Below are 19,956 nucleotides of genomic sequence, written 5' to 3'. Positions count from 1 at the left end.
ATTATATGCAAGGTAGGCGTTCCCTTCCAAAAAATGACTTTAAGGCCTGTGCCCCATATTTATACTCTGACGTCATTTTGACGCACAGGAGGGGGTGGGCCTTAAAAAACGACGCACAGCCTGATGGGCGCCGTTTTTTGACGCCTGGGTCAGGGCAGGCGTTAAGGGACCTGTGGGCTCGGAAGGAGCCCAGAGGTGCCCTCCCCTGCCCCCAGGGACACCCCCTGCCATCCTTGCTCACCCCAGGAGGACACCCAAGGATGGAGGGACCCATTCCAGGGAAGGAAAGGTAAGTTCGGGTAAGTATTTTTTTCTGAATTTTTTTGTGGCATAGGGGGGCCTGATTTGGGCCCCCCTACATGCCACTATGCCCAATGACCATGCCCAGGGGACATAAGTCCCCTGGGCATGGCCATTAGGCAAGGGGGAATGACTCCTGTCTTTGCTAAGACAGGAGTCATGTCAATGGAGGTTGGGCGTAAAAAAAAATGGCGCAAATCCGGTTTGAGGCCTGAATTTTGCCTCAGACCTGACTTGCCCCATTTTTTGACGCACAACCCCCATTTTCCCATACGCCGGCGCTGCCTGGTGTGAGTCATTTTTTTTTACGCACACCAGTCCGCAGCGCCGGCTAACGTCATTCCATAAATAAGATGCCCGCATGGCGCGTTGGAATGGCGTTAGCCGGCGGTAAAATTTTTGACGCACAACTGCGTTGGCGCAGTTGTGCGTCACAAAGTATAAATATGGGCCTTGATCTATAAAAAATTATTTGGCCCATCCTACACAGCACCAGTTCCATTCCTGGGACTACATGGTACACGAACTGCCATCATACAACCACTGCCTTGTTCCAAAGACAGCAGATTTGTTTCTATTGACATTGTCAAATTGCACCATGTGGTCGATCTTCAGACCCAGAGTTCCTTCGGGTAGTACCTGCTCCCCTCTCACTACCCGACAGGATATACCTCTACAAGCAGTAAACAATTTTTCTGCCAGCACCAATGCTACAATTGCCTTCTCGAGCATGGAGAGGGCGGAGAAGCAGCTTCTACTGATTCCTGTCAACACTTCATTGGCGAACACTGTCCAAGATTTGGAACGCTATTATTCCAATTCAACCCAGAGTGATGGCATTGTCTAATATGAACCACCACAAATGGTTACTCCACCAGCTCTGCACTGGCTCCTGTGTTTGCACAGACTTTTCTTCTGACTCCTCTGCTTCTGCAACAGAGACTGTATCAAACACACGTAAGCTGTACATGTGACTTAAAAGCAATCACTTAGTTTATCCATGGTACTATCTGTGGATATTGTTGACATTGCTTGCCTTTCTGCTTTGGTTTGGTTTCGTTATTGTCTTCTTTCTTTTGATAAATGGTCATTATCTACCAGAACGCTCTGCCGGCGAGCCGGCGGATGAGGTTTTGATACCTTACCTGTCTTCCCATTACATCCGAAGAGACTTGTCTCTTGTGAACATCTCAGCAGTTCCAATTTCAGATGGGATTGTTTAGGATAAAGTAACATTTGATATATACGGCCCTATTGTTGAGGTCATTCAAATTCCATGTGTTTAACATTTTAATGACTGATGTTATTACAGTTGGTGTTGTTTCAGATGTTTGGGATATCAAATTAGTTGATTCTATTCTTTCTGAGTTTGAATTTTATACTGTATTTGAAAGTGAAGATGTGTATATGAACACAGCAAATTATGGGGAAATGTTCTGTTATCACCATTATGGACATTACTTTCTGCACCAAATTACTCCAAGATCAGTTTATAATTACACACAGTGGAAATATCATTCGACACCACCTGTGGGGAGTCCCAAAACATATGTAGATAAGTTTGCGTATTTTACCGGGCATGACACCAGCAATGCTGAATCATACCATTTCAAATTGCCCCCTTCTAGAATGAGGAAAATATTGCTAACTGAAACAAAATTAGTCTACTCAGATTCCTTTGTTTTCTGTCTTGCTATGGAAGGCTATGAGTAATGGAAAAAAAACTATTGAATTGAGAAGTGCATGGGGGACAAAAGATTGGAAAATACAGGGTAGGGAAGCTTTGTTTAAAGCATGCCTTATTCCTTTACAAATTATGGCCCTCATTCTGACCCTGGCGGTCTTTGACCGCCAGGGCGGAGGACCGCGGGAGCACCGCCGACAAGCCGGCGGTGCTTCAATGGGGATTCCGACCGCGGCGGTAAAGCCGCGGTCGGACCGGCACCACTGGCGGGGTCCCGCCAGTGTACCGCGGCCCCATTGAATCCTCCGCGGCGGCGCAGCTTGCTGCACCGCCGCGGGGATTCTGACCCCCCCTACCGCCATCCAGATCCCGGCGGTCGGACCGCCGAGATCCGGATGGCGGTAGGGGGGGTCGCGGGGCCCCTGGGGGCCCCTGCAGTGCCCATGCCACTGGCATGGGCATTGCAGGGGCCCCCGTAAGAGGGCCCCTACATGTATTTCACTGTCTGCTGCGCAGACAGTGAAATACACGACGGGTGCAACTGCACCCGTCGCACAGCTTCCACTCCGCCGGCTCGATTCCGAGCCGGCTTCATCGTGGAAGCGTCTTTCCCGCTGGGCTGGCTGGCGGTCTGAACGAGACCGCCCGCCAGCCCAGCGGGAAAGTCAGAATTACCGCCGCGGTCTTTCGACCGCGGAACGGTAACCTGACGGCGGGACTTTGGCGGGCGGCCTCCGCCGCCCGCCAAGGTCAGAATGAGGGCCTATATTTTTAAATGACACCATCCAGCAAAGATCCTGTTTGGGGATAGCAAAAGTGAAAGAATTAAATGCACCCAGTATCCCCTCACCTGCTAAATTTTACATTTTGCAAACAATTCTAAATGTTACAGAACAACAACTAACTGCTTGGGTTCAGAATGGTACCTTTGACTCCACAGACCCGGAGGGTGGTTGTTGTGGCCAATGGACACAAATGAGTGCCAGGCAATATGTTAATTCCTCTGGGGGTTTCAGAGTAAGACCGCCAGACCCTTGCTTGTCTCGGCTCAACATTCAGATATCATCACTACATACAGTGTGGGTAAACTGTGCTAACAATGGCTACGTTCCTCCACTTTAACAGCTGTCAAAGAACACCTTAGTCTCATGTCTGAGGAAGTCAATCTACAAGATTTCCTGTTAGGACCAGGGAAGCCATGCTCAAAGCGTTTCCTGTATGCCATATACAATGAGATCTGCGAACTATCCCAGAAGGAAGCTGCTGCACGTTTAAGGACGATTGATAAGGAATTTAGCTGTTGTCGATAATGGCATGAAAACTTTGTCCAACAGAATTTACACCTTAAATAATAATGTCTCATTTGTAATTGATATCATGCAGAATGACATGACCTTTTTACAACATGGACAAAGCTAGCTGCGTTCTATCATGCAGTTAAGTTGGACACTGCAGGTTCTCAAAATTGGCCTCAGGCCCTGGAAGCATGTTAACGTTGCTCAATTGTTTGTCGCACTTAATTTGTCCAGACAACAACAGATAATGGCTAAAAAAAAGCATGTTACATCATGCTTAACACTGAAGAATTGGAAATGTTTCCTTTCATTATAGCAGAAATCCCCTTGCCATTATGGCTAATACATGGAGTTATAAATTTGCCTATTTCCACCTTTCAATTCACAAAATGCTTGAAACATTTTGCAGTAGGGAGATTTGAATGGCTAGACAGTTACATACACAAGGTGTGGAAGTTGCCTTTCGATTACAAATGTATGAACGGCGAAACAGAGGTCTTTCTCAGAGGAAGCGAATGTGAGACTACTATTAGTCATTCTATGATTTGTAAGCAGGTGTTCTTGCATGGTATTTGCAATGTGGAGGTCGCAAATTTGGAATGCAATCTAAAGGGTACTCCCATCTCTTTGATTTGACCAGTACTTCAGATACTTTCAAATGGAAGTTATGTGGTTCTGAACGATAAAACTGCTGCAGAATGAATGCAGGAATAATGTGAGTTCAGTTACTCCTATGGTAACTTGTTGTGGCCATGTTTAATTTCCCCCCACACAAGAGATAAAAGTGGCAGACTTGGGGCCCACATTGGTACTTCTAATGTAAACTTTGACACACATAAGCAGACTAAAGGCACTATTGTTTCAAAAACATGTGGCCCTGACATCGGCCAGAGAGATGGACGACCTCAAAATAGCAACATCATTAGCTGAGATACAATCCCTATTAAATACCAACTTCCCAAAGCATTCTGGAGAATTAGTGAGCAGAATATTCAATGCATCAAATGCTGCAGGACTATTCACTTTTTGTAAGGCTGTTGGTTCTGGATTTGTCAACACCTTCCAGACCGTGGGCCTGATTCTAACTTTGGAGGACGGTGTTAAACCGTCCCAAAAGTGGCGGATATACCACCTACCGTATTACGAGTCCATTATATCCTATGGAACTCGTAATACGGTAGGTGGTATATCCGCCACTTTTGGGACGGTTTAACACCGTCCTCCAAAGTTAGAATCAGGCCCCGTGTTTGGAATAATACATTCAGCCATAAACTCACTCTTTTTGAATGTCTTTGGCAGAGTCCCTATAACTTTGACATTAATTGGAGGGATTCTCCTGCTGCTATTTTTGATATGCAGTGGCTATTCTCTCTCAGCAAAATGGAGTGATGGAGCTAACACCAGCCCAACTGTGTTGTGAATGCATGATGCAGTACTTCGGAGCTTCCTTGGTAAATTGGTCTTTGACTTTCAGATCGGCCTTGAATTGTGTCCAGCCAGTCTTCTATTGCATTGGTGCTTCTTCGAATGTGCACCTATAGGGTCATATGTATAAACACTTTTTCCCATAGACACAGAATGGGTAAAAACCTTTGCTACATCTGGCCCATAGTGTGTCTTGCCATGCAGCCTGCACCTCCTGTGGACAAGGATCTTGTAATGTTCTCGATGAGGGTTCATTCATGGACATGCCCCTTGAGACTGCAGCTGATTCCTGAGGCATCCTATGAGCCACGGCTTGTGGATTTGCTGGCTCCAGTGACATCTGGCACGAGGAGCAGTGTTACCTACGCAGTTCACCGGAGGCTTCTGCACACTTGTGCTCCGTGGATCTTCTGCCAATAACTTGATCAACTTGCCACCTGCCGAAGTGGATTCCTTCCTGGCCTCAACCTCCCTTGATGACATCGGAGATTTCTTGCAAGAACATGATTATTTTTCAAATTCGACCATTGTTTTTTTTTCCGAAAGTAAAATATGACACCAAATTGCCTTTTTTAATTCGGCCTGTCTGTTGGCCTGCTTGTCTTATTGATTTAGATATGTGTCTCTTATGTATGCTTTTGTTATGCTTTTAGAATTTTATGATTTTAAATTATAGCATTTTAATACTGGGCGTTGGACATCTCACCCTTGTTCTGGCAGTAGGGGAGGTTGTCATGGGTCCATTTTAGTTAGTCACTTGGGCACAGTGATGCTTAGCTTAGGCTTGCTGCTTGTGCCCTTTTACCTAGTTATTATGCTCTGTATTTCTGTATTCATCTTTTATTTAGTTTATTAATGCTTCTTTTAGTGGCATTGTTTTAGTTTCATTATCAGTCGCTATTCAGCAAAAGTTTCATTATCAGTGCTATGGATGACATACTTTGCACCATGTTCTTTTCCTCAGAATCACAAGAACGGAATGCAAGGCACACAGAATAATATTTTGTATTGCCGGCCCCAAGACTGCGAAAACAGTCCAGCGCTTAGGTACATACCTGCATCAGGGTTCTGTACATGAACATAAACATGTCTCCTATAAAGACATCTTGTAGGACAAAGGGCAATAGAGAGGGTTCCAGCCAGAATTTCCATCCATGCTGCATGCAGGTTTCGGCCGAACTCAGCCTTTGTGTTTCCATGAACCCTGATATGGAGATTGGCGGCCTGACCTTGTACCAAGGTAATGGGGGTGGGGTGTGCAATCTTGTTATAATGCGAGAGTCCTTATGACAAAGCAGTAAAGTAATGCAAGTCTTTATCCCACCGCTGCACCACCAATGTAGGAGGCTGGCTCAGTATATGGTGTACATCTATATGTGAGACACCATGTACTGAGTCCAGGCAACCCTTAGTGATAGTGTAGAAGATTCTAGATAACCAGAGATCTCAAAGGTTAGCTGTGGAGAGCAGCAAAGGCTTATCCAGGAGGGTGTAAAGTGGATTCAAATACCACACAGGTCAGTCAGTGATGTACACACAGGAAAGAACTACACCAGCTTTAGAAAAATATTCGATATTTATTATAACACACACAATAGAACTAACTTTGGTATATCTCCTAACCGGAGATATTATCATACAAAGCTATACTTAGAAAACGGTATGTACAGGCATATAACAGCATGCGCCCCTATTGGGGGGCAAATCATATACTAAAAAAATGCGATGCTAGAATCACTTCCAGCCCAACTACGACCCAAGGACCCTTAGGACTGGGGAAGCATAGGAACACCCAAAGTAAGTAGATAGGATTTCCCAGGCACCAGTGTGCATAGTTTAAACCCCGGGTTAGTATCAATAGAATATCATGGGGAAGCAAAGTTGGAGTTTTCGAGCTCTAGGACCCTTTTCAAAGGACCCAGAGGAAACACACTGGGACAAGGTTGGTTGGATAGTGCCCCCACACGTGGATACGCACAACAGTGGAGTACCTACACCAGGTAGCCCAGGTGCATAGGGGTGAAGTTGTGTCAGAACCTCCTCTTGAAGTCAATGGGACCTTGGTTGTCCAGCTGCTGTAGTGACCTGTTGACCAGGTCGGTGGAACCCAGACATGGATTCCTCAAGAAGCAGACCTAAGTAGAGAGGGAACAGAGTCAAGACCACCCGTAGGTGCCCATGAGGTGCAGGAGGACAATGCCCACCTGTCACTTAGATGCTTTTCTGGAGGATGGTGGTCAAAGAATTGCAACTGTGGAGTCCAGGCAATGCAGGGAGAACCCTGGAGTCACGTATGAGATGTCCAACGCTGGTCGTCAAATTGCAGAGGGGTCAGTGGTCAGCAGGACCACTAACACGCCTTGGCAAATGCAGGGAAGCGTTGCATAAAGTTTGCAGGACCAGCAAGGTCCAGCGGCCCAGGTGACTCAACCTTTGTAGGTAGGCCAGGGACAGCCCTAAGCAAGCAGGAGAGCCAGGAGGAATCGATGGAGCCCCAAGCATGACCTTCTGACAGTAAGCACAAGGAGTTGCACGGAGATCTCAGCAGCACAGCAAAGAGGGATGCCCACCTCGCAGGAGTTGCAAAGAGGATGTTGTTCTTGGAGCTGGAAAGTGCTGAAGGCCGGGGCTTCTTGGAGGTCTTTGGACTGAAGAGATAACAAGGCTTGGCAATGACAAACACAAGCGGTGCACAGGGGTTCCAGCCAAGCAGCTCCAGGGAGTGACCACAGACTTCTCATTTGCAAAGAAGACAGGTCAGACCCCTGGAGAGCCACAGAACTACCCCATGTGTTGAAGAGCCTTGAAACGTCTGTGGTACAGTAGGATCCACAAACCGGTCGTCATTGTTGAGGTGTCTGCGGATGCAGGGGAGTGGCTCCTTCGCTCCCTAAGTGCAGGCCGAGTCCTCATGACTGTGGATTATGCACGGCCACAGGGGTTGCTGAAGTCTTGCAGAACTTGGAGACAAAGTTGCAGTAGGAGCCCTCCTACTGGTAGCAGTCTTACTCACAGTTCCAGTGAAGAGCAGTAGCAGGTCTGGTGTCCAGGCTGCAGAAGTGTTTTGCAAAGACGACTTCCAGACAGTTCCTGAGCTTTTGCAGACAAATTAACGGTCCCACCCGCATGGAAGCCCTTATGTAACCCAGGAAGGGGGTTGGGCACATTCTGTAGGGACCCACCTATTAGGGCGGGTCAGGGGCGTCAAACAGCTGGACTAACCAGTCAGATGCTCCCAGGGGCCTCTGCTCATCTTGTTTCCAGGATGGCCGAATCAAGTGGCCACCTGGCAGAGCTCTGTGCACCTCAATGGGGGGGAGCTGGAGAGGGGGGTTGGCACTCCCCTGTCCTTTGTGTGGTTTAACGCCAGAGTGGGAGCTGGGAGCTCCTGCGCTGAAATAAACTGGGTTATGCATGGAGGACACCAAATGTGCCCTTCAAAGCAGTCCGGTGGCGCTCAGAAGCACCCCCACTCCAGCCCAGTCACACTTATTTCTAAAGAAGAGATGGTCACATGTCTCTTTTACAGGAAATGCTTTGTTCTGCCTTATCTTGCCCTAGTTAGGCTCAGCAGCAGGAGGGTAGACCGGCATTTGGGGTCAGCAGCACGGGCTGGCATGCAGACCATGCAAGGCTCTACAAGCAGGCATGAGGGATCCTCTAGGGAACCCCCAGAGTACATGGTAACTTGCACTGGAATCGGTATAGATGCATGATTCCAACATGTTTGATACTAAACATGCTTAGGTTTGGTAAAGCCATTATGTAGTTTGACACCTCGCGTTGATCACTGTTCACTACATACCTTAAGATGGCTTCCCCACACTCACAAGGCTCAGAAAATGGAGTCTGGGGTTTGTAGGGGCAGCTCTGCTCATGCAGGGGTGCCCTCACACTGATATCCAAGCACCCTGCCCTTGGGCTGAAGGGCCTACCTTGGGGGTGACGTATAAGGTCACAGTGCAGTGACCATGATATAAGGCAAACCTTAAATCTGGGGTAAAAGGTGCATTAAACATTTCACACAGGCTGCAATGGCAGGCCTGTAGTCACAATTTGTATGGGACCTCGTGTGTGGCACAATACATGCTGCAGCCATGGGGGACCCCTGGTGTACCAATGCCCTAGGTACCTAAGTTCCATATACTAGGTGCACCAGTATGCAAATTGTGGGGTGCAAAAGTCACATACCAACTCAATTAATGGGAGACAGCACTGACACTGGGGCCCTGTTTAGCAGGATCCCAGTGTACTACAGTCAAAACACGCTGGCACCAGGCAAAAGGTGGGGCTAAATATTCACAAAGGTTACAGTTTCCTCCTGTTGCATTAAGATGAGGTTACTCATGTCTTGCATTTTCATGCATGTACGTATTCACTATACCCACAATCAAATAATACACATGCTAATAAATACCTAATAACACAAAGGATCATGCTGGGAACACCATATTCATCTGCAACTAATGTGAGAATACAGCTCGGTAATAATGGGGATCAGAAGCAGTGGACATCTTTTCCTAAATTCCATTATACACAATTTCCATGGCACACCATGATGATCTTGAATAAGTTAACTACTGTCAAAAAGTTGTAAGACCAATGTGTCGTTTGTAGTGTACTTAGAGCAGAAGAACCAACTTAAAATCTAGTTTAATAGTGTATCCAACAGGGCCGATCTAGATAGGGAGCACTGTATATGGCCTGTGGCAGTAATAAAATATGTAGTTTGTGGCAGTCACCCTAATCTCACAAAAGACTGCCCAGTATCAGGATAGTAAAGATGCTAACCAGGTCTTTTGTGGGTTTTCCCACATCACAAGCATTCATACTTTCCAGGGAAACATTCAGGGCATATAGGGCATACGTTTCAGCCAACAGATACTGGACCTGTTTGTGTATTGGGAGAACAGAGTTATCCTTTATGTGCTTTAGTGCTCTGATCCGTTACTATGGCATACATGCCTTATTTATCCGGATGGTCTTTTGTTTGCCTTGGCTGTCTTTATCCTAATCCTGAAGATAGTGAGCAAAAACCAGCAAGTAGACGCAAAAAGTTATCTTGATCATGCCTGTTCAGATAAGAAGATATTGTTTTTCATTTCTTTACTGGATAGCCAGAGAGTCAGTACCATAGAAGATATGTCAAGCTTGTCCATAGCCTAGCAAGGACTTGCTCTGAGCACACTTAAAGGGCACCTTTCAAACCCTCTCTGCTGTTTTGCACTTGCTGGATAAGCCATCTTTTTATGTCTCCAGTTGTTATGCGATTTTTGAAAGGGTTACATTTGTTTCCTCCCTCTGCCTTCGCCATGCCACAGTGAGACCTAAACTTGGTCTTCACTTTTCTGGTGTGAATTCCATTTGAGCCACTTCACAGCTGTTCCTGATGGCTCCTCACACTGAAGACAGTGGTCGTAGTTGCCATAACATCTCTCTCTCATACCAGCCTCTCTGTGTTCACTTGCCATACACCGCTTTCTTCCCAGACAAACTGGTTTTGCGGTTCTTGCCTAAGGTTGTGACACCGTTCCACATCAGTCAAGGCATCACCTTGCCTATGTTCTATGCTCTGCCTCACTCTCTAGGGAGGAAGGAGGACTCCATTGCTTGGACCCCAAGAGAGCACTTAGCGTCTACACATATTGTACCAAAGAGCACCAAAGAACACTAGGAGGTCAATCGGCTGTGTGTGATGTTCACTGTCGAGAAGCAAGGCAAGGTTGTGCTGAAGGGATCCATCTCTTTCTAGATTATGTGCTGCATTAAGATATGCTACACATTGGCTAAAAAGCACCCTCCAGAAGGACTGCATGCTCATTCTAGCAGGGCAAAACCTGTTACCACTGCATTAACACGCAGAGTCCCTGTTCCATACATTTGTCATGCGGCTATGTGGATGTCCCTTTATATGTTCATGAAGCACTAATGTCAGCACAGTCAGGCCCAAGGGCCAATGTGACCACACTGAGATGCACCTGCCTTGTAGTTTTAAAATTGAAAGATTGAGACAGCAGTATCATGAAGACCTCTCAAAAGAAGAATTGGAGGTAGTGCAGGTGTTGTAGTTCTAATCCATTTGCACAGACTACACTTACTACTGAGCAGGATACATTTCCAGATTTGGTACACTGGAAAAGGACTTATTTGGTGGCTTGTCCTCTTTAATAATCTTGTCCTTTTCTGTATTGTGATTCCACAAGTGGTTGGTAGTGGTTCTCCTACTATGGGAGAAATAAACAGTTGCGAAAGGTTTGCAGGTTTTCCTCTTTGACCTTTGAGGGTGTTACAGTTGATCTATAAACTTGAGTTCATAGGGCTCTAACGTTCCCAATTTGGAGAATTATGGCCTTGTGTCTGTTGGTTCCCTTTTGAGAATTTTGTCAGATAGATTGATTTTGAAAACGGGAGCATTCTTTTTTTTCAAACATCAGTTTCGGTATATTCTCTGAATTAAGCAAGGTAATAAGGAATGAAGGGATAATGCAGTCGCGGCTCGCTTCCCTAATGAGGAGGGCCGGGGCCTCGCATGGGTGGGTGCGGGGCGGGTCTTAAAATTAATTTTAAAAATATATATATAATAAAATAAAACTTAGCTGCTCCTCTCCTCTGTCTCCTCCCCCAGGCACAGGCTCCCAGCCTGCCCTGCGGCCAATCCAGATGCTGCTCAGAGCAGCGTCAGGATTGGTTGGGAGCACCCACAGGCAGACTGGTATCCTGTGCAGGCTTTCTCCAGCCAGGGTGGAGAGAGCCTACAACGCATGCGTGTTTGGCCAGCCCGAGACGGCCGGCCAAACACACATGCGCTCTAGGGGAGCACTCCCCTTGGTGCTCGTCACGCCTGTGGCCCCGCCCCTTCCAACACAAAGGGATAATAAACCTGGTTTATTATCCCTTTGTGGTGAAAGGTTTAAAGCTTCTGCTGCTGGCGGGAGTGGGGAGTTGACGCTCCTCTGCCCTAATGGAGGAGCCGCCCCTGGGGTAATATCTATGTGCTTTACCAGTAACCATCATTATAGTGAGTTTTCTCTTTCTCATTGCATTGCATCAATAAATGGCAAAGGCAGTGAGGTCTATTGGTTTGAAAGTGCAACCAAGAAGAAGTTAATGTGTGATTTCACCTTATGGGAGACAAGATGAGGGTGGGCCCAAAGCAAGAATGAAAGGGAGAAATCTAGTCCAACGATTTGAACGCTAGGCAAAATAAGGATTGGTTTGGGTATATATATATATATATATATATATATATATATATATATATTTCAGGAATAAGCACATGAAGAGGAGAATAGGTGTGGGCTTGATGACTCTCATTAAATACTCTAGGCATTAAATGCTTTCCAATCAGGACAGCTTCTATTATTCAAAGAAATACACATGTTCAGGTGTGGGAACATGGATACATATGCAAGCATGGGTGACAGGGTCTTAACAAATCTGAGGCATGAACTCCCACCCTTGGAAACAATCATTAAGTAACTTTTTATTTCAAGATACAATAACATGCAATACACTTCAAAATGTGTTTGTTCAATAAACCTTAGTACAACCTACCAAAATGAGTTAATACTCTTGGAAATCAGGGTATTTGTCTTTCCCTTCCCATCTATCAGTTCTATCAAAGTTCAAAAAACAGAATTAGATACCTTCCACATGAGCCGTACGGATCGAAGAATAGACCGATTTCCATTTGGATGAATATAACCAATAGCTCTCCAAAGGTCCACCTTTGATGAAGGTGCTGGAGAAAGGTAAAAACACAAAATCAAGAAAATGCTGTTTGACAAGATGATTTATTACTTCCATTGACATGATACATTTTCATTACTTTCTGAGTTTAAGAGCGCCCATGTATGAAATGCCTTAATAATTCTTTTTTTAGTATTTAGGCCCAGATTTACACTTGCTTTGCGCTGAATTTGCGTCATTTTTTTTACTCAAATTCGACGCAAACCTAATTCCAAATGTATACTTTGGAGCTACAGCCGTCTAGCGTCAAAGTTTTGGAGTTAAAGTCATTTTTTGCTAGCGGGAAACTACCTTGTGTCAATGAGATGCAAGGTAAGCGTTCCCGGGCAAAAAATGACAATATGGCCTTAGGGCCATATCTATGCCCCGTGGTAAAATCAAGCACGAAGAGGGCCTTAAATAATGGCGCGAAGCTTGCTTAACGCCATTATTTAACGCATGAGTCAGGGCAGACGATGAGGAACCTGTGATCCTATTTCCATGGTCAGAGACAATGGAATGGGCCCACAGGTGCCATTCCCTAGACTCAGGCACACCAACCACACACACCAGAGGAACGCCAGAGGATGGGGGGACCTCATCCTCTGGCAAATATGGTAAGTACAGGTCAGTATTTCCCCTGGGCATGGTCACAGGGGTGGTGGGCATTACTCCTGTCTTTATTAAGACAGGAGTTATGTCCATGGGTGTTTTACGTCAAAAAAATGATGCTAGTCTGGTTAGAGGCATTTTTATGCCTCTGCCCATACTAGCATCATCCTTTGATGCACAACCTCCTGTTCCCCCTCCGTCTCCCCCACCCGGCCAGCGTCCTTTTTTATGTCGCTAGCCGGGTCTTACCGCCAGCTATCATCAATCCTTAAACATGACGTCCGGCCGGCGTCTTAAAATGGTGCCATACGGCAGTATACTTTTTCACGCAAAACTGCAATAGCGCTGTTTTGCACGAAAAAGTATGAATATACCCCTTAGTAACTGAGCTGTATACGTTTCCCATAAGAATTGCTTGCTTGAAGTAAGAATATCATTACCTTAAACTCCCATATTACTCTGCAAGTGTCCTTTCATGTGCAGATCAATTCTAGTGCAGTGAGGGCAAACCCGAGGACTAAGCGGTAATTGTGTTAGTGACAGTGTGATGTTACTTATCACATAGTTTGTCATAATGCTGTGAACAATACTTATCAATGTAAGCCATGTTATGTTTACACTTACAGCCATATGCTGTTTTGATAGGAGAGAAAAGACACATTTTGCGACCTTAGGGAAACCGAAGTCTGAACACAGTTTGCAAATTAAATACAAAAAGTGCGTCTTTGCTTATAACAGTATTATTAATAATGAGTGTGAACAGGCAGAGGAAAAGCAAAAATAAATGGTCAGTCATAAACTTGGGTTGGTTTTGTGTTTAGTATCCGGAAGTGGGGCTGTACAATGCTGCACCTGTCAACCTTAGGGTGGTCTTCCCCCGCATTTTTTGCCTGCTTGCCTCCAATTTTGCTGAATTTGTTGGCGGTGGTGTAATAAACTGCCCTAATTGACATGGTTACCCCCACTTTTTGATCACTGGTACTGAGGTTTTTACGACTGAGGTGCACTGGGCCCCTGCTAAACAGGCCCCTAGTGCCATGCTCTTTTCCTCAAGACAGGTACCAATGTGTACAATTGGCACACTCCTCTACTTGTGTAAGATCACTAGTAAGTGGTATCCCTGTTACCTAGGGCATGGGTAGGGGAGATGGTCCCCAAAGACTGCAGCATGTATTTTGCCACCCTCAAAGACCCCTCTAGAAAGCAAGTTGCACACATTCAGTCTGTGTGTCCTCGTGCAAGCCAGGCAAGAAGACAAGATGGCACACCCATTTAGTGCCATGTCAACCACACTGCAGCTAAGTATATGTAAGTCACCCCTACAGCAGGCCTTGGAACCCTAAGGCAGGATGCATTATACTTGATGTGTGGTCTATCTGCAGAAGTCAATATGGCTTTGTGATATTCAGACCCATTGCTGAGCACTGCAAGTGAACAGGGAAGCCATCCTAAGGTATGTGCTGGACATTCATCATCATGAATGACCCATTTACATAATGGCTTCACCTCGTCTTAATAACCCCAGGCTGATGCCAGCCTCGGATTTATCATGACATGCACCAAGAGGGCACCTTAGAATCCCCACTAGTCTCTGAGTGTGTTGGCTGACTGGTCTTGTCCAGTCTGTCACCACAGGCAGATTTCTAACCCCCTGGAGGTGAGAGTCCACGCTCTGAGAGGTCAGAAACAAAGCCTGCTTCGGAGGGAGGTCTTGTCACCAACCCCAGCAGGACGGTCTGCATAACAAGGCCAGGGGTTTCAAAGGACCTGCCGCCTTTAGTATGCAAACCCCGGCTCCCCCAGCCCTGGGTGTATCCACCACCCACCCTGAGGGCATTTGGAAAATTAGTTAATCAGTAGACTTGTACCGCCTTTGGACCAGCCACACCACTATAGTGGGCTACCTGAAGTGGATACTCGAAGAAGGATTTCACCATCTTGTTTTTGGCTGGAACTATGCCTTCTGAGATAGGGATATGCCCACTCCCCCCAGGAAGTGGTCATATAGGAGGTGTAGTCACCCTAAGGGTAAGTAGCTCATTGGCTATTACTGTACACTCCCCTAAATGGCCCTAAATTGAGTAATTAGGTGGTCACCTAACACCAGAAGAACAGATTTGCTGCACTGAAGAACAAGAAGGACCGAAGAGCTGCAAAAAGCAGGAACTAAGGAGCAGTACCTGACTTGGCCCTAACCCCGCTGGCCTGCCTGCTGTCCTTGAAAATTGTGCCAGAAACAACTCATCCTATGCTGTTTTGCCTCCAAGAGAGCACTGCCAGCACTTTGAGAAGTAACCAGGATCTCCTGTGGAGTATCCGACCTGCTTCCTTGCATCCTACAGGCACAAAAGAAGTACTTTGAGGACTCTGGATGCTCAAAAACCCGACACCGGACAGCACCACTGCACCTGTGCCCCCTAGCCCGAATTCTAGTTGGCCAATGTGCCAGCATGGTTCCCAAGCCCTCCAGGTCTTAAGCCAACCTTGAGTTTCTCAACTGTGGACTCACCAACACTGCCTGCAGCCTCTTTGTGCAGGTCCCCTCTACTGCCTCTGGTGACAAAGACCAGAATGTCTCTGGACACATCTGCACCCGGCCGTCCCAAACCGAGTAGAAGAGGACCAAAGGTGGCCCAATGTCCCTGAGCACTGTAAGACCTGAAACCCCTAGTTGGTTCAGCCAGGCTGGTCCCCCAGTCCCTAAATACAGACTCTTTTTCCCAGGACTGTTTCCCTTTAAAATCAATGCGGCACTTGACACCGGAAGTCACCTCTGCACCCAGGCGCCCCTTAGGCTCCCGAGGTGACCTGTTGGTGCTGCCTTGAAACTTGCCCCATACTTATCTTAACTCCAGAAATTTGGTCCTGTAAGTTGCTGCTGACTACCCGTTTGTGCTTTTCTCCATAGGATTGCATAACCGTATTAGAGATATTTCAAATATATTGCCTGTGTTCTTCAAAAGTGCATCAGTAAATATTCTTGTAACAATATTCTGGTGCTGAAACATAATACACCACCACAGGGATGGTGCTCAGAGCTTCTCCAGAGGGTCCCTGGGTTTTTTAATCTTGGATTCCAAGTTGGCAGGGAACTCTGGGAGCATCTGAGTGGCCAGTGCCAGCAGGTGACGTCAAGTCCAGGGGAGATAATGAGAAAAACAAGGAGGAGTCACCCACCAGTCAGGACAGCCCCTAAGGTGTCCTGAGCTGAGGTGACCCCTGCCTTTAGAAATCCTCCATCCTGATTTTGGAGGATTCCCCCAATAGGAATAGGGATGTGCCCCCCTCCCCTCAAGGAGGAGGCACAAAGAGGGTGTAGACACCCTCAAGGACAGTAGCCATTGGCTACGGCCCTCCCTGACCTAAACACACCCCTAAATTCAGTATTTAGGGCCCCCCAGAACCAAGGAAGGTAGATTCCTGCAACCTAAAGAAGAAGAAGGACTGCTGACCTGAAGCCCTGCAGTGAAGACGGAGACGACAACTGAATTGGCCCCAGCCCCACCGGCTTGTCTCCCTACTTCAAAGAAAACTGCAACAGCGACGCATCCAACAGGGACCAGCAACCTCTGAAGCCTCAGAGGACTGCCCTGCATCCAAAGGACCAAGAAGCTCCCTGGAACAGTGGCCCTGTTCAACAAACTGCAACTTTTTGCAAGAAAGAAGCAACTTTAAAGACTTCACGTTCCCCGCCGGAAGCATGAGACTTTCTACTCTGCACCCGACGCCCCCGGCTCGACCTGCGGAGAACTAACACTACAGGGAGGACTCCCTGGCAATTGCGAGCCCGTGAGTAGCCAGAGTTGACACCCCTGAGCCCCCACAGCGACGCCTGCAGAGGAAATCCAGAGGCTCCCCCCTGACCGCAACTGCCTGCAACAAGGAACCCGACGCCTGGAACCAGCACTGCACCCACAGCCCCCAGGACCTGAAGGAACTGAACTCCAGTGCAGGAGCGGCCCCTAGGCGACCCTCTGCCTAGCCCAGGTGGTGGCTACCCCGAGGAGCCCCCCCTGTGCCTGCCTGCATCGTTGAAGAGACCCCTGGGTCTCCCCATTGCTTTCTACACAAAACCTGACACCTGTTTGCACTCTGCACCCAGCCGCCCCTGTGCCGCTGAGGGTGTACTTTCTGTGCCTGCTTGTGTCCCCCCCAGTGCGCTACAAAACCCCCCTCGTCTGCCCTCCGAAAACGCAGGTACTTACCTGCTGGCAGACTGGAACCGGGGCACCCCTATTTCCATTGAAGCCTATGTGTTTTGGGCACCACTTTGACCTCTGCACCTGACCGGCCCTGAGCTGCTGGTGTGGTAACTTTGGGGTTGCCTTGAACCCCCAGTGGTGGGCTACCTTGGACCCAACTTTGAACCCTGTAAGTGTTTTACTTACCTGTAAACTTAACAAATACTTACTTCCCCCAGGAACTGTTGATTTTTACACTGTCCACTTTTAAAATAACATATTGCCATGTTTGTCAAAACTGTACATGCTATTGTGATTATTCAAAGTTCCTAGAATACCTGAGTGAAATACCTTTCATTTGAAGTATTAGTTATACATCTTGAACCTGTGGTTCTTAAAATAAACTAAGAAAATATATTTTTCTATATAAAAACCTATTGGCCTGGAGTAAGTCATTGAGTGTGTGTTCCTCATTTATTGCCTGTTTGTGTACAGCAAATGCTTAACACTACCCTCTGATAAGCCTACTGCTCGACCACACTACCACAAAACAGAGCATTAGAATTATCTCTTTTTGCCACTATCTTACCTCTAAGCAGAACCCTTGGACTCTCTGCACACTATTTCTTACTTTGAAATAGTATATACAGAGCCAACTTCCTACATTGATGGATCAGCGGTGGGGTCTAAGACTATGCATTTGCTGGACTACTCAACCAATACCTGATCACACGACTAGATTCCAAAAATTGTCATTAAAAACGGATTTTTGAAATTTTAGCTATTTTTCTAAATTTTTAAAAGTCCTGCTAGAGCCTTCAGTTAGTCCCTGTTAGCATTTCTTTTAGAGTTCAAAAGTTTTGTAAAAGTTTGGATTAAGTTCTAGAGATAGTTTTAGATTTTTTTAAAGTATCCCAACTTTTAGAGAAATAGGCCCTCATTCTGACCTTGGCGGGCGGCGGAGGCCGCCCGCCAAAGTCCCGCCGTCAGGTTACCGTTCCGCGGTCGAAAGACCGCGGCGGTAATTCTGACTTTCCCGCTGGGCTGGCGGGCGGCCTCCTTCAGACCGCCAGCCAGCCCAGCGGGAAAGAGGCTTCCACGATGAAGCCGGCTCGGAATCGAGCCGGCGGAGTGGAAGCTGTGCGACGGGTGCAGTTGCACCCGTCGCGTATTTCACTGTCTGCGCAGCAGACAGTGAAATACATGTAGGGGCCCTCTTACGGGGGCCCCTGCAATGCCCATGCCAGTGGCATGGGCACTGCAGGGGCCCCCAGGGGCCCCGCGACCCCCCCTACCGCCATCCGGATCTCGGCGGTCCGACCGCCGGGATCTGGATGGCGGTAGGGGGGGTCAGAATCCCCGCGGCGGTGCAGCAAGCTGCGCCGCCGCGGAGGATTCAATGGGGCCGCGGTACACTGGCGGGACCCCGCCAGTGGTGCCGGTCCGACCGCGGCTTTACCGCCGCGGTCGGAATCCCCATTGGAGCACCGCCGGCTTGTCGGCGGTGCTCCCGCGGTCCTCCGCCCTGGCGGTCAAAGACCGCCAGGGTCAGAATGAGGGCCATAATGTCTACTGCAGAAGAGACGGTGGTGGAGCTCAACCTCACCCCTTACCTGCCTCTTAGGATGTCAGAGTTAAGGACTCTCTGCAAAATCAAAAAGATAAAAACTGGATCAAACCCTACCAAAGTACAGCTCCAGGAGCTCTTGGCAGAGTTTGCTAGAGACAACCCCTAGAGACTACCCTTACAGAGGGGGAAGCTAGTGATGCAGAGGATAATTTCCCACCTCCACTCCTAGTTAGGGAGACCAGGGTTCCACCACCCCTGACTCCACAAGTGTTAGTCAGAGATGCTGCTTCTCCCACAGGGGAGTCCAACAGCTCTGGAAGCATTGAGGGCAGCCTCAATGAAGATGACCTCCTGTTAGCCAGGATGGCCAAAAGATTGGCTTTGGAGAGACAGCTCCTAGCCATAGAAAGGGAAAGACAAGAGATGGGCTTAGCTCCCATCAATGGTGGCAGCACCTTAAATAGAGTTAGAGAAACTACTGACATGCTAAAAATCCCCAAAGGGATTGTAACAAAATATGAAGATGGTGATGACATCACCAAATGGTTCACAGCTTTTGAGAGGGCTTGTGCAACCAGAAAAGTAAACAGATCTCACTGGGGAGCTCTCCTTTGGGAATTGTTCACTGGAAAGTGTAGGGATAGACTCCTCACACTCTCTGGTAAAGATGCAGAATCCTATGACCTCATGAAGGCTACCCTGATTGAGGGCTTTGGATTCTCCACTGAGGAGTACAGGATTAGGTTCAGGGGGGCTCAAAAATCCTCGAGTCAGACCTGGGTTGATTTTGTAGACTACTCAAGTGAAAACACTGGATGGTTGGGTAACTGGAAATAAAGTGCATGACTATGTTGGGCCTTATAATTTGTTTATGAAAGAACACATTTTAAGTAACTGCTTCAATGAAAAGTTGCATCAGTATCTGGTAGACCTAGGTCCAATTTCTCCCAAAGAATTGGGAAAGAAAGCAGACCACTGGGTCAAGACTAGGGTAACCAAAACTTCCACTGGGGGTGACCAAAAGAAAGGGGTTACAAAGCCTCCCCAGGAGAAAGTGGGTGACACTAGAAACAAAGAAAAAGAGTCCTCTGTAGGCCCCCAAAAACCAGACCAGGTGGGTGGACCCTGTAGGAGGCTGGACTGGCTTGTAGTGAGTACCAA

At 47.3% G+C, this 19,956-nt stretch overlaps 1 protein-coding gene across 1 annotated transcript in view; it reads right to left on the bottom strand.

Annotated features, from left to right (window-relative positions):
• Positions 1-19,956, bottom strand: part of IL31RA (interleukin 31 receptor A) — a 1,545,596-nt gene that overhangs the window by 537,417 nt on the left and 988,223 nt on the right. Inside the window, exon 9 of the mRNA XM_069222232.1 lies at positions 12,351-12,445. Coding sequence (XP_069078333.1) covers positions 12,351-12,445 — 95 coding nt within the window. The remainder of the gene's footprint in view (positions 1-12,350; positions 12,446-19,956) is intronic.

This window comes from Pleurodeles waltl, chromosome 1_1 (genome assembly GCF_031143425.1).
Source record: "Pleurodeles waltl isolate 20211129_DDA chromosome 1_1, aPleWal1.hap1.20221129, whole genome shotgun sequence".
In the NCBI taxonomy this organism is placed as follows: domain Eukaryota; kingdom Metazoa; phylum Chordata; class Amphibia; order Caudata; family Salamandridae; genus Pleurodeles; species Pleurodeles waltl.
The sequence above is the reverse complement of the archived record's forward strand: the minus strand, read 5'-3'. Positions and strand labels throughout refer to the sequence as shown.